At 39.4% G+C, this 13,543-nt stretch overlaps 1 protein-coding gene across 1 annotated transcript in view; it reads left to right on the forward strand.

Annotated features, from left to right (window-relative positions):
• The window catches only part of NBAS (NBAS subunit of NRZ tethering complex), a 363,078-nt gene that overhangs the window by 36,174 nt on the left and 313,361 nt on the right, over nt 1-13,543 (forward strand). The window contains exons 10-12 of the mRNA XM_045011210.1: nt 2,554-2,692; nt 3,643-3,708; nt 9,494-9,622. Coding sequence (XP_044867145.1) covers nt 2,554-2,692; nt 3,643-3,708; nt 9,494-9,622 — 334 coding nt within the window. The remainder of the gene's footprint in view (nt 1-2,553; nt 2,693-3,642; nt 3,709-9,493; nt 9,623-13,543) is intronic.

Here is a 13,543-nt window from a genome sequence, read left to right on the forward strand (position 1 = left end):
CATAGGGCTATGTTCTAAACATTCTTTTCAAAGTAATTACTAGTTTCTAAAAAACACAACTGCTTGTTTAACAGTAATCATAGAGGCTTAAAGGAAAAAGTGTTGATTTTTTTTCTTTTAGTAGTAATCAGCACTAGTTGTATGTTTTAAAGTGTTTTAAAATGGTGTTTTCCATATCTCGCCATGTTTTCTACTGTGTGTAATTAACAATATTACTAACTGATATACATGCAGCGATGTGTAGGTTATACCGCTATGTACTAAGATGCAATTTTATCTATACTTAGTATAGGTAGTTGTTGATAAAATAAGCTGTTTTGTCCTTCTGTTTTGTGTTTTTTATATTTTTATTTATAAATAAGCAACTAAATGTTAAAATAGTAGGATGATGTAAACTCTTTTTGCTGACGTTTGTTCCAGCAACATATTTTGAGTGTATTTTTGTTCTTGTTAAAGAATCTCAAGTCTTTGAATGTGTTTTAACTTTTTTTGGAAAAAGATAACTTATCTATATATCAGCATATCTTATTTGGAACTCAGAGATGGGAAAAATGTAAGTAACTCATACATTGGGCCCAATTCATATTTGATGGGCTTGATTTGACATAATTTGAGATATATCAAGGATGAAGTTGATTTAGCACAGAGAGGAAAAGATGGTTTTGTGGGTATAAGTTGGGCTGAGAGTTGGGACATGTGGTGGCAATGCCCAACTCTGCAGCATATTTTCTGAGATATAGAAGAAAGCAACTAGGCCCTGTTCCTGCAAAGACTTGCTAGAATTAAATGAGAATAATCATAATTTAAAGTTAAGCACATGCTTAAGACAAACTCTGTCTTTCCATTTCCTTTCTGTAAAATGTGGATAATAATACTTCCTTTTTCTGAATCTGTCTATTTTGTCTATTTAGATTGCAAACTCTCTTTGGGGAAATGACCATTTCTTCCTGTTTCTAGTTACAGCACCAAACACAGTGGGATTAGGCTATGTCTACACTGCCAGTGATTGGCACCTGGGTTTACTCAGCCTGGGTGAGAGTGTCCCAGCTGTATAGCCTTACCTGTTATTGCTTCCTCATGGTTTCTGCACTTGCCTGTGAGCCTGGTGTTCCCTGCTCAGTTTACGGCATGCCACCTATACCCTACTGAGGACTCAAGGTGTGACCCAATCAATTTAGGCACCCCCATCCAAGGGCTCAGTGTGTAAGGCATCTATCCTTACCCACAGGGCTCTGGAAGAAACCTGGTCAATTTAAGTACCCGCCCTTTCCCTTGGGGCTCAGGGCTCTACAGGTCTGCGGAACCTTTTCCCGGTAAAAGAGCCTTACGTAGTTCTGCTCTAAACATCTATTTATTAGCAACACACACAGAATACATATACCAAGCAAATCTCTTATGCTCACCACTCCCAATATACAGACAGATCTCACCCATGGGCAGTCAGGATTCGTTCATCTGGGGGTTCCTGGCAATGCTGCTGCACATCACGGTCATGCAAAAGGGTCAGAGTTCCATCAGTTAATGTTGAACTGCAGTCCGGAAATGGTTCCCAAAGAGTATTGTTTTTCATTTACATTATATAAGTAAAACTAGCTACCTCCTTCAAATTTACTAAACCCATTACCTTATCCCACACTCGAAAATAACAACATTTTAATCAGTTAGGCACTGGCACCTGTGTGTCCTCCTTCTGGTCCAAATTCTTTACATTTTATCTTCCATACCCAAATTGTAACTTAACTGTGACCATCTCTATTTGTACAGATATTGTACACACCTTCTCTATTTGTAAAATGGTGTCAGAGCTTACCTTACCATTTGTTGAGTCTCTTTCTGTATCTTCCCTAATTTCCCAGTGTCTTTACAACCTTGGTGGTTAGGGACATTCCTGTGGGGAGAGGGGGTGCTTTATCAGCAGCAGAACGTTCTTTTTTCAGTTTTAGTGGTGAACTCCCTGAGTTTCACCCAAGGCTGGTTTTAATATGGGAGGAGGAGGGGGGGCTTAATGAGGTCTCAGGCCATATCCCATGGTTCTTTGTGATGAGATGCTTTAGATTTTTTCCCTATCAATTGAGGGACAACTTGTCTGTCCTTTGGGGGGAATTGTGGGAAGGGCATAGGAGGACTATCAGCACTTGAGTGATTTCGCTTGGGTCCTCACTTCACTCATGTGATTTAGCTTGTGTCATTAGTGCAAAATGGGCGGGTTCCAGCCAGAGTTAAAGTGGAACCTTCTAACCCTTACCCCCAGCCAAGTAAGCTGGCCCTGTTTTAAAGTGCCTCCAAACCCAAGTCAGACTTTGATTTTTTTGTGTGCATGGTAGGGGAAGGTTAAGACTAAAACCTGGGTAAAAGACCCCAGGTTAACTGTGTTGTGTAGGCTTATCCTTAGTTGGGGCTTTTCGATGCTATTTTAATGCATGGTTTTATTCATTTCAGGTAAAGCTATTATGCTCCTGTATAATGGAATTACGAAATATATATTTGGACTCCTGCAGTAGGCAAAACAAAACCGAAACCTGCATTCAGTAATAAAAGTGTTTGTGTTTATAGGCTTTTGCTTGTGGGTGGCTGTGAAACAGAAGAAGATGGAGTATCTAAAGCAACTAGTCGTGGAATATCTGCTTGGAGGGTTCTTTCCGGATCCCCCCATTATAAACAGGTCACTAGTTATGAAGATGATACTGGGACAGTAAGTAGCTTTGGCCTCCTCATTTTGCTGTTGGAAGAATATTATAGTTTGTTTACATAAAGAGAAACTTTATGTAGATTGCTCTCTTTTCCCAGACCATAGCATGTTTCCATGTTAGAGATACTGTTGTGCCAGTATTCAATCAGGATTACTTGGGCAACTGTACGCTGGTCAGCCTGAAATCAGTCCCAAGCAAAATAATGGAAAAGCTGATACAGGATTCAGTTGATAAAGAATTAAAAGGCAGAAAAATAATTGTCAGCATTGTTTTATAAAAAATAGTCTCATCAAAGCTTTCACTTGTTGTCTTAAAACTATTTATTACTGGTATTGCAGAGCAGTTAGAAGCCCAGTCATGGATCAGGTTATTTTTCACCTGTATATTTTGAAAATATTTTAGTCTCTTATAGCTCAGTTTGAAATAAGCCTAATTGTAACCCTCTTTTTAGGGCTATAGCATACATAAAACGTGCACTGGCATAATAAAACTCGCTGTAGTTAAATTGGTGTTCTCTACATGGGTACACTGAAATTAATTTCTTAATTAGCTTGTAGCAATTTAGCATAATACAGTAAACCAATTTTTACATTTTAGCATGTGAAAAGTTCTAATGTGTATACTTGACAATATGTATTAAACGTTCTAGCATGGCATAATTTAGTGGCAAGCTGATGGTGCTTTTTATGGAAACATGCATACATAGTCCAAGTAATTATTAATAAGCAAATTTAACCTGTTGCAACATTTACATGAAGTGATATTTTAATACATGAATATTAAAATAATTCTTATGAGTATTTTAAAATTTTCATAAAGCTGAGAGAATGTTGCAAAATAGTGTATTCTTACTTGGTTGTTTCATTACTCACTGGATTTGATTTATTTTTTACTGCATAAATCAAAGACTGTCTTTAATCTTAAAGTGTGTGATACACTCCTGTTTTAACAGGCAAAGAGAAGCGGATTATTAAGGATTATGAATTTCAGATTTTACAGCAAAAAAGGAACAGAACAGGTAATACGTTCCTCCTTAACACTAGTAGCACTGTTATTCACTTAGATTCACTTGGGTTTACATTAACGAGGAATCTAATTGACTTGAAGTAACTTAATTTAGATAGATTAAAAATTAACCTGTTTAGAATTCTTTGCTGAAAACACTCTCTAATGCAATAGTAGGATTTAGCTTTAAATCAGTTAACTGGCATGAGTTATCAAATTGCTTTTTTGGGGGACTTTGTTTTGTTGGCAGACTGTTGCTCTGTCACTGATTTGGTTTTACTTCACTTTATTTACTCGTTTCATACATTACCTGGCATCATCAGTCCTGCTCATAGAGACCTGATGACTTTCAGTATATTTTATGACTGAAACAGATCCAGTGATTTATTGCTTTATCCTAAGTGTAACTTGTTACCCAAGGTGGCAGGTGCAGAAAGTCTTTGTTAATATGTGCAATGTGTAAGTCCCAAGCAGACTGTGAAGAGCTACAAAAGGATTTCACAAAACTGGGTGACTGGGCAGATGAAATTCAATGTTGATAAATGCAAAGTAATGCACATTGGAAAACAGTCCCAACTATACATATAAAATGATGAGGTCTAAATTAGCTGTTAACACTCAAGAAAGAGATCTTGGAGTCATTGTGGATAGTTCTCTGGAAATATCCACTCAATGTGCAGCGGCAGTAGAAAAGTTAACAGAATGTTGGGAATCGTTAAGAAAGAGTTAGATAATAAGACCGAAAATATCATATTGCCTCTGTATAAATGCATGATATGTCCACATCTCAAATACTGCATGCAGATGTGGTGTCTCCATCTTAAAAAACATATATTGGAATTGGAAAAGCTTCAGAAAAGGGCAACAAAAATGATTAGGGGTATGGAACGGAATGATTAATAAGACTGGGACTTCTCAGCTTGGAAAAGAGACAACTAAGAAGGGATGTGATTGTAGCCCCTGGGGCTAGCCTGCTTGCTCGCTTATATATCTTTTCTTATGGGTTTGATTGTTTTATTATAATAGATTTGTACTAGAGCATTTTTGGCTGTAACGCAAGGAACCTACAGGCCACATCCTGTATGTTGAACTGGGAGTCACGTACAATAGAGATGTGTTGATAATGTCCATTCCATGACCCACCCTCCTTCCCCATTGTTGGAGTTCCTGGCCAGAAAGAACTGGGGGTGAGGGGAGCCGGCAGCTCCCATTATACTGCAGCATACACACGCCACTCCAGAGGGTGCCAGGTCCGGTTCCCTACGGATACCACTGAGGGCACCGGTGCATGTGGCGAGCACACACACACACCTACAATGGAATGGACATGAGCAACACATCTCTAAGAACACGAGTTACGAAAAAAGGTAACTGTCTTTTCCAGTACTTAACTGTCCTCTATAGTTAGAAAGTGTATCCTGATATCAAACCTAAATCTCCTTTGCTGCAGATTAAGCCAATTACTTCTTGTCCTACCCTCAGTGGACATGGAGAACAATCAATTTCTGTCCTATTTATAACAGCCCTTAAAATATTGGAATACTACTTTTCTCTAGACTAAATATGCCCTTTTTTCCTCACAGGTCATGTTTTTCAAATTGCATACTTTTTTTGTTCCTTTTCTTTGGACTCTTTCCAATTTTTCCACATTTTTCTTAAATGTGGTGCCTAAACTGGGCACAGTACTTCACCTGAGGCCTCACCAGTGCTGAGTAGAGTGAAACAGTTACTTCATCTGTCTTACATACAGCACCCCGGTTAACACATTCCATAATAACATTTGCCTTTTTAGTAACAGTATCACATTGACTCATATTCAGTTTATGATCCCCTATAACTCCAAGATCCTTTTCAGCAGTACTGCTGCCTAATCAGTTATTCTGCATTTTGTATTTATGCATTCAATTGTTTTCTTCCTAAGTATAGTAGTTTTCATTTGTCTTTATTATATTTCATCTTGTTGATTTCAAACATGCTGTAATTTATCAAGATTGTTTCAAATTTTAATCCTGTTCTTCAGAGTTCCTGTAACCTCTCCAACTGGGCCATATGATATTTAGGGGCAGGCCTCTCTGTCTATAAATACATACTCTTTCTGGCCTAATGAATATTTAAGAGTGACTCCATATCCCAGTGATGCTCACTAGGGTGGTTGGAGACTCAAGTCCCTTCTCCACATCAGGCAGAGGAGGGATTTGAACCCTCCACATCCTTTTGTGTGTGTGTGTGTGTGTGTGTGTGTGTGTGTGTGTGTGTGTGAGAAAGAAAGAAAGAAAGATGGATGGATGGATGGATGTTTGTCTGCCCTGAGGAAAGAAATACTTGGATTCTTCCTAGCACTTTTCCCTTGTCTGGGAGTTGTCAAGTTAATACTGACCCCTGAATAGCAGTATTTACTGGGCTGGTATTTCAGTCTTTAAATTAAAGAATGGAAAATATGAAACAGAAGTAGATTTTATATATATGTAAAAGAAGCTCAAGTAAGTTTTTATTGAAAGACTAGTATTGAATTGAACTAAACTTTAATTTTACTGCTCTTGCCAGCACTAAATTTTAAAAGAGTAAAGGTTACTATTGTTGTTTACTCATCTTCAAAAGTTTTAATACCATTTCAGGGATTGTATCTTAAATACCTGAGGTATAATTTTATTGTGATTTATGGGAGGTCGAAAAAGCTATTTAATACTGTTGCCAAGGCTCAGCGAGGCCTTGCCTGTGGAGCCAGTTATTCTCAGCTTAGATGACAAATCTTAAATGTGGTATGCCAGCCTAGTGGAGCTTTCTATATTTTGTTCTGCAGTTGCCCCAAGAGTAGTGAACTGTTTACTGCAGTAGCAGAACCTGCTTTGCCTAAGGACACACACATCTTTTGAGAGGCTAGATTTGGAGGTGTGTGATGTGTATGATGGCCGTCCAAAGGAGCAGCAGTTGCACTGATTGCTGAGTTATGTATTGAATTTCAGAGAGGCCTCTTGTAACGTTCGGTCATGATGACATTCAAGAAAGGCTCTCAGCCTGGCGGGTAGGGTTTTTTATTTTACAGTTCCATGCAGTTTCATAACCATCTTTCTCTTCTGTGAACAAATCTTGATTTATAAACTAAAAAGGAGAGTGCAATTCATAGCTTTGCAACTTTCAGCAAAGGGAAATAGAAAGCACCAGGCAGTAATATTACTGCTCTCATGCCAGTTGTTTCGTAAGAGTGGAAATCTACGATTTAACCAGACACCATCAGGTAGTTTAGGCACAAAATTTTAGGTGGTGGTTGTTTGTTATAACTTTTAACACGAGCTTGCTATCATTTTAGGTTTAAAGAATCTTATTCGTTATTTGCAAGCCAAACACCTAATGTATAAGAACGGAAAGTAAAACTGATAAGCCAGTTTTCATTGTTTAAGTGAACAAAATGTAAATTTTAAATAGTTTGAGATAAGATGGAAGCTAGTCTAAAATGAAAGGAAACTTTTTTTTTGCATTTGAAATTTCAAAATTATAGGTTCTTGACCATCTTTAGAAACTAGACTTAAAATTTCGATTGTGTGTAGCCCCAGTCATGTCCATAGTTTAAGGTTATGGAAGACAATTTCTGCCATAAGCATGATTTTAAGAATGACCTTACTTGGTCACACCAATGGTCCTTGTAGCCCACAGTGGCTGGTGCCAGATTCTGCAGATGAAGAGAACAGAACAGGGCATTTTATCGAGTGATGCATCCTCTGACATCCACTCCCAGCTTCTGGCAGTCAGAGGCTTAGGGACACCCGGAACATAGAGGCCTGGCAATGAGTTTCACAAGTTGACTGTGTGTTGTGTTAAGAAGTACTTCCTTATGTTTGTTTCAAACCTTCCCTGCTACTGACAGGGTCTAAACAATTCTGTATTGAAATGATGCAGACTGGAACTTCATGGTACACATGCACTTCTTTCCTTTGGGGCTGCAGACCCAGATCTCGTAAGGTCTGGTCTACACTGGGGTGGGGGATTGATCTAAGATACGCAGCTTCAGCTATGAGAATAGCGTAGCTGAAGTCGACGTATCTTGGATCGACTTACCTCCCAGTCTCACGGCGCGGGATCGACGGCTGCGGCTCCCCCGTTGACTCCGCTTCCGCCTCTTACCCTGGTGGAGTTCCGGAGTCGACGGGGAGCGCGTTTGGGGATCGATTTATCGCGTCTACATGAGACGCGATAAAGCGATCCCTGATAAATGGATTGCTACCCGCTGATCCGGCGGGTAGTGTGGACGTACCCAGAGATCTCCAAGATGCTCCTCAGACTGATCCCCAGACCTCCTCATATCCCAATCACATCTCTTTCAAGCTGTTCCAGTTTATTCTTCCACTATTCAATACACCTACATTTAACACAGTAAATGCAGCTGGAGTGCCTGCAGATAATTCCTAGTGACCATTGCCAGCTTCAGGGGTTGTATTACCTTAACTCTGTATTTCCTGGTTTTGAAAAGTTTGAGTTTTGCTGACCTTGACATTCTGGAAGGGTATGAGCTCCAATTGGGCAATCTTAATGAAGTTTTCTGCCATTTAATCTATACACATTTAAGCCATATAATTGCTTAAATAACATTTATTCACATTCTTAATTTTTACAGTTTTATGTTCGAAAATGGTGAATGACACATTACTTATTTACAGGATGATTAACATTAATTTTTTAGTCGTGACTAGTCAAGCTTCATTTGGATGGAAATCAAGTAAAAATGCCCCAAAACAGCATTTTAATTTTTTTAGTTAAAAACACCTAAGTGTGAAGGATACATAAGGAAAAAAAAGTTTATCAAAATGTGTTTTGTATTTAAAATTAACTGATTTATTAAACAAATGGAGTGTTCCCTGTTGTAGTTAGTGAATTGAATTGATGATTTCTGGTAACAGTGTCTTTCAAGATTTTAAAACTAAGTTCTCATTCTCTCATACTTCATTTTTATTCATAACTTGGAAGAGAAAAACAAGCTTTCCTCTTTTTCAACTCCTAATTGGTTCTCAGTTTTGAATTAACTTGTCCTTGAACTGAACTAGTTGAATAAACTGAAATTAAGAGCATGTTCTCTCTCTATCTGCAGAAAAAGCTACTGCTGTCAAAAGCTGGTTCAGCACTTCAACAAACTCTGTAGCTCAGGGTGCTTAGCCAGCAATTAACTACTAATTTAGTGGTTTAACTTTGCTCTAACTTCGGCAGCAAACATGTACTGCTTGAATATTATTATTTATATGTAATTTAAACGATTTAAATAGATTATAGTAGATTTTTAGGCTTTGACATAGGCTGTCATAATTTCAAATTTAATTTTGAAAAAAGGTTTTTTTAAAAGAAAAGTGTATTTAATTTAAATTAAATACAATTTAAAATAAAATTTTGATTGAAGAAAAGCTTATCTACCCTATCCTAGCTCTAAGCCACCAAACACCAATCAAATAACTGTCTCTTCCCCCTCTTGCATGCTCTCTGTAGTCAAAAGACTACAATATTTTGACATCTTATTTATTTCGGTCCTGAAATTAACAAACAAAGGTGCCCAGTAATACAGGTAGGTAGAATACTTTCTACCTGTATTACTAAACTTTTTATATTCCTTTATTACATTTAAAAATGAAATATAGTATATATTTCAATTTTAGAGTATGCTAGATATTTGTAATTTTAAAACACCCATACAAATAAAAAATGTGGCCCTAAAATAAAGGGAAACGTTACTCTGTATTGCTGAACTGAATTTAGCCTATTCTTACTGAGAGTCTTGGTTTTCTTTTTACACTCTCTTTATAAAATTGGTTGGGCAGGATGGAGTTTTCAAGATGAGCCTATCTCCTGATGGAACTCTTCTGGCAGCTATCCATTTCTCAGGAAAACTGACCATCTGGGGAATCCCGTCTCTCAAACAACAAGGAGAATGGGATCAAAGCGACCAGGTACATGGACATTTAAATATAATAAATATTTTAATCATGAGTTTAGCTTTATTAGGGATTGAGAGATGTTCTGGATATCTGTCATTTTAGCTACTGATACTTCTTTCCATTCATCTGCTTGTTTACAAGGTGCCCTGTTTTACTGATGCTCTAGTTGTAGTGTCTTCTGCAGCTTTGAAGTGAGGGGCCTTTCAGATGGAAAAACACGGTTGATATTGGAATGAGTTAAAAGTTGAAAGTGTTGAAAACATATGTAGTTGACAAAGCCCTAAGTGTTAGGAGAGTAAAATAAACAGATGTAGGTAAACTGAAACACTGTTTCAAAACACAAATCAGTTGAGTATGTAGCCTTTCAAGTTATAGTTCTGGAGGACCATGGGGTGCAGTAGGCTAATACATTAGTCTTTTACTCTTGTAAAGTGGTACTTCCCTCCTGAACAATGACACTCCAGAAGGACTTGCTTTTCAAATGATGACATCAAAAAGCTATGCTCTACCTAATACAATTTTTCATGCTTACAAAACTAAGATATTCAGTGCAATAAAAACAACCATGGTCTTACTTAATCTTTACATTAAATAAACTCCTTATTACTTCAACCATACAGTGTGCTGGAGTTGTCAGTTAATGATGAAAAGGCATCTGCTTACAGTTTGAAAAGTGGCAGATCTGGAATCATGAACACAAAGAACTCTGACTTCTCTTGCCTGATTTTGGAAACCATTTGTTAAGTATTAGATACTGACATAAGCTTTGTCTCTCTTACTACGTGTGGTGTATAGTGTTCAGTTAATGTCTTTAAAAATCAGGCATGATCCATTTTATAGGATAGAGTGCACTCTTTGTCCATCCAGAAGCGGCTTTTGAAAACCAGAGTTCATATCTGAGTCTGCTATAATTCTCCCTACTTTCAGGTGTAAGCCTCGGTGGTGGACTTGTTTGGTTAATGACATGTAGTTGATGCACTGATCTGATTTCATACTGTGTATCTAGGAGGGAACATTTCACATTTTAGGCCAGTTTGAAAAAGTACTTTGATATTTTAGCCATGCAAGGGTCTACTTGCATTGACCACACTGTGGGACTGAAAACAGATTTTGTAACCAGATAGGATGTTCGGTGTCGAAACATGTTAGAAGAATTATCCTTGATATTTTCTATCTACATTTGTATCCACAGAATTTGTTTATATATGTTGTGTATAAATGTCATTCTCATTTGTTTTAGGGTTGTTCAATTCACAGACTCACTGTTCTTTCTTAGTCTACAAAGTCCATATGTTGATGAATGAATTCCCAACCTATGCTGTTATGTAATATCTTCAATTACTGGTTGTTCACTGTGATTTACTGTCACCCAGTATTTTTCTGCACAACATGATATAAAATATTTTCTACTGTTTATGATCATTTTTGTGAGATGATTTAAATACCTCAGCTTCTTTGTCTATATGAAATACATCCAGCTGTTCCCACAATCTGTTGAACTCTTCTGCAGTCCATGAGTTGCACAGCAGACACCATAAGCTCCAACATAGAGCTTTTTTTTTTAATGATATGTAGATACAGATTTTCATTTATTTTTTTTTTTAAAACTGTTTTCATGATTATTTCCATATCTGGGCATTATGAGGAGCATTTGCAATTAAGTCTTCCATAAAGAAAAGTGACCGGAACGGTTATTGGGACCCATTTCATAAGGTGTACTAATATGTGAAGAGGATTGCAGTTCATAAAATACTCTAAAAGATGACACTACACTCTAAATATAGCCTATGGCCATAGCAAGCCAAAAGTTTGGATATCCACTGTCATCCTGTTGTGTGTGAGATATCTTGGTTCAAGCCTAGGAGATGCATGTTTGACTGCCATGACCAGATCCAGTCTTTGTTTATATTGTTGACGTTGAGCAGTCATATCTGGTAACAACATTTAAGCTCAAAGATATAGTTCTAATTTACATAGAGAACAGCACTTCAAAGAATCCGTTGAAATTTTGGGAAAAGAAATGATGTAATTTTTATATTCTTTGCGCTTACAAGATTTACATCTGCATTGAGGTTTTGCCTCAGGATATTTACTACCTATTACTTATTTGCCAGTGAAGCCATTTTCATTATTTTATGCATGTTCCAGTAGAAGGTGATATAAGAATGTATTGATGAACCTGACTTGCCTAGTGCAGAGCCTGTTTTAAAACTGTTTAAGTTGGTGTTGAATTATAATGGATATTTCTTCTTCAAGTGCTTGCTCATGTCCATTCCATGTTAGGTGTGTGTGTGCTGTGTGCACAGTCACTGGAGATTTTTCCCTTAGTGGTATCCGTCAGGCTGGCTCTAGTGCCCTCTGGTGCCATGTGCTCATGCACTGGTATAAGGGGCTTGAGCAGCCCCGCACCCTCTCAGTTCCTTCTTACTGCCTGTGACGGTCGCTGGAACAACTCTTCTTGCCTTGGCAAGACATTCATCTAGTGGTTCCTCTTTTCTTTGTTAGTTTAGTTGGATTCAGTTTATTTCTTTTAGTAGTAGTGTATATTGTTAGACCCCCTTCCCCCAGTTGTTTTGAGGAGCATGCTCTCAGCTTCAAACCCTTTGCCTTCTTTGGCAGCCTCATGCTGGGGAGCGACCTGCACTCCAGCTATCTGAAGTGTCTGGGGAGGCTCATGTGTGAGAGTGTTGCCAGATCTGCCGCTAGTTCAAATGTCATATGAAAAAGGACAGAGAGGCTAGACTAAGATCCATCCTGATGGAAGCCGCACTCAGATGGGCTTTGGAGCAAAGCCGGTCAGATTCGGCACTGAATACTACTCTGGCAGCATGGTTTCTCGGCACCTTTCCCTTTCATTGGTGCCAAGGAAGAAGCACAAAAAGCAACAGTCTGAGAGGGGACACTTCCCAGAGCTGAGGACGGATAAATACGGGGAGTGCAGTGGAGTGTGACCTATGTTGGACCACTTCTCTACCCCTGCTCCACAAGTGGCACAGTTGACTCCGCCCTGCTTGCAGGTGCCATTGAGTCCAGAGTAAGACCATCCACTGACACCCGGGAGGCCATTGTAGCGCCAGTGGGGTTGTGGTGTCATCCACCCTGGAGGCATTTGCAGCGGTCAGGGACTTGATTGCTGTCCCAGTACTGCCAGGGCAAGTTCTGGCACCGGTGAGATCATTGAGCAGAAGGGAGCATGTTGCCCTGAGCTCCTGTCTGACACTGAACCCTTTGGTACCAACCAGAGGGAAAACGACTTTGCTGATGTCAGCAAAGACTTCCCCGCTCCGGCACTGTTCCCCAGACCATCAGCACTGGCCAGCAGAAGCAAGGGGTACCGTTCCCACCCAAACTGATTCGTCCTTGGAGTCGGAGGTGGCGTCGTACACCCAACCAACGTACCGTTACCAGTACCCAATCTATGTCCTGTCAGATCCAGGTGCGGGTGCCCTCCCAGGCACCTGGCCTGGTGGGCAGGTGGTCTGTGCAGGTCCAATGGCCTTTTTGGAATCCCGGGGGGAGGGAGGTGTCCAAGAGAAGGGTCCCTCTGCTTCACCATCTGGCACCCGACCTGGACTCTGGTATCGAGCCGGGTACTGATACTCAGGACTTGGAGCTGTGTGATGTGGTTGGTGCAGAAGGGGAGGAGGAAGCCCTCTGCCAGTGCAGGCCACTGCCGCCGCCTCCTTCCCAGATGAAGCTGTCTCGGGGCTGAGCAGCTTGGTGCCGTAGGATGACTTTAGAGCGCCCCAGGAGCTATTGAAAAGTGTGACTTCTAACCGAGTGCTGGAAGTGGAGGTGCTTGAAGAGTCCTCACGCAATTTGAGCAACATCTTGGTCGCAGCAGCCCCATAAAAGGTGGTCCTACCTCCTCAACAAAGCCTTTATGGGTCCCTATGGCAGACCATATTTTCTCTGGCCCCGCTTCAAAAAGAG

Source organism: Mauremys mutica, chromosome 3, assembly GCF_020497125.1.
Source record: "Mauremys mutica isolate MM-2020 ecotype Southern chromosome 3, ASM2049712v1, whole genome shotgun sequence".
NCBI classification, from domain to species: domain Eukaryota; kingdom Metazoa; phylum Chordata; order Testudines; family Geoemydidae; genus Mauremys; species Mauremys mutica.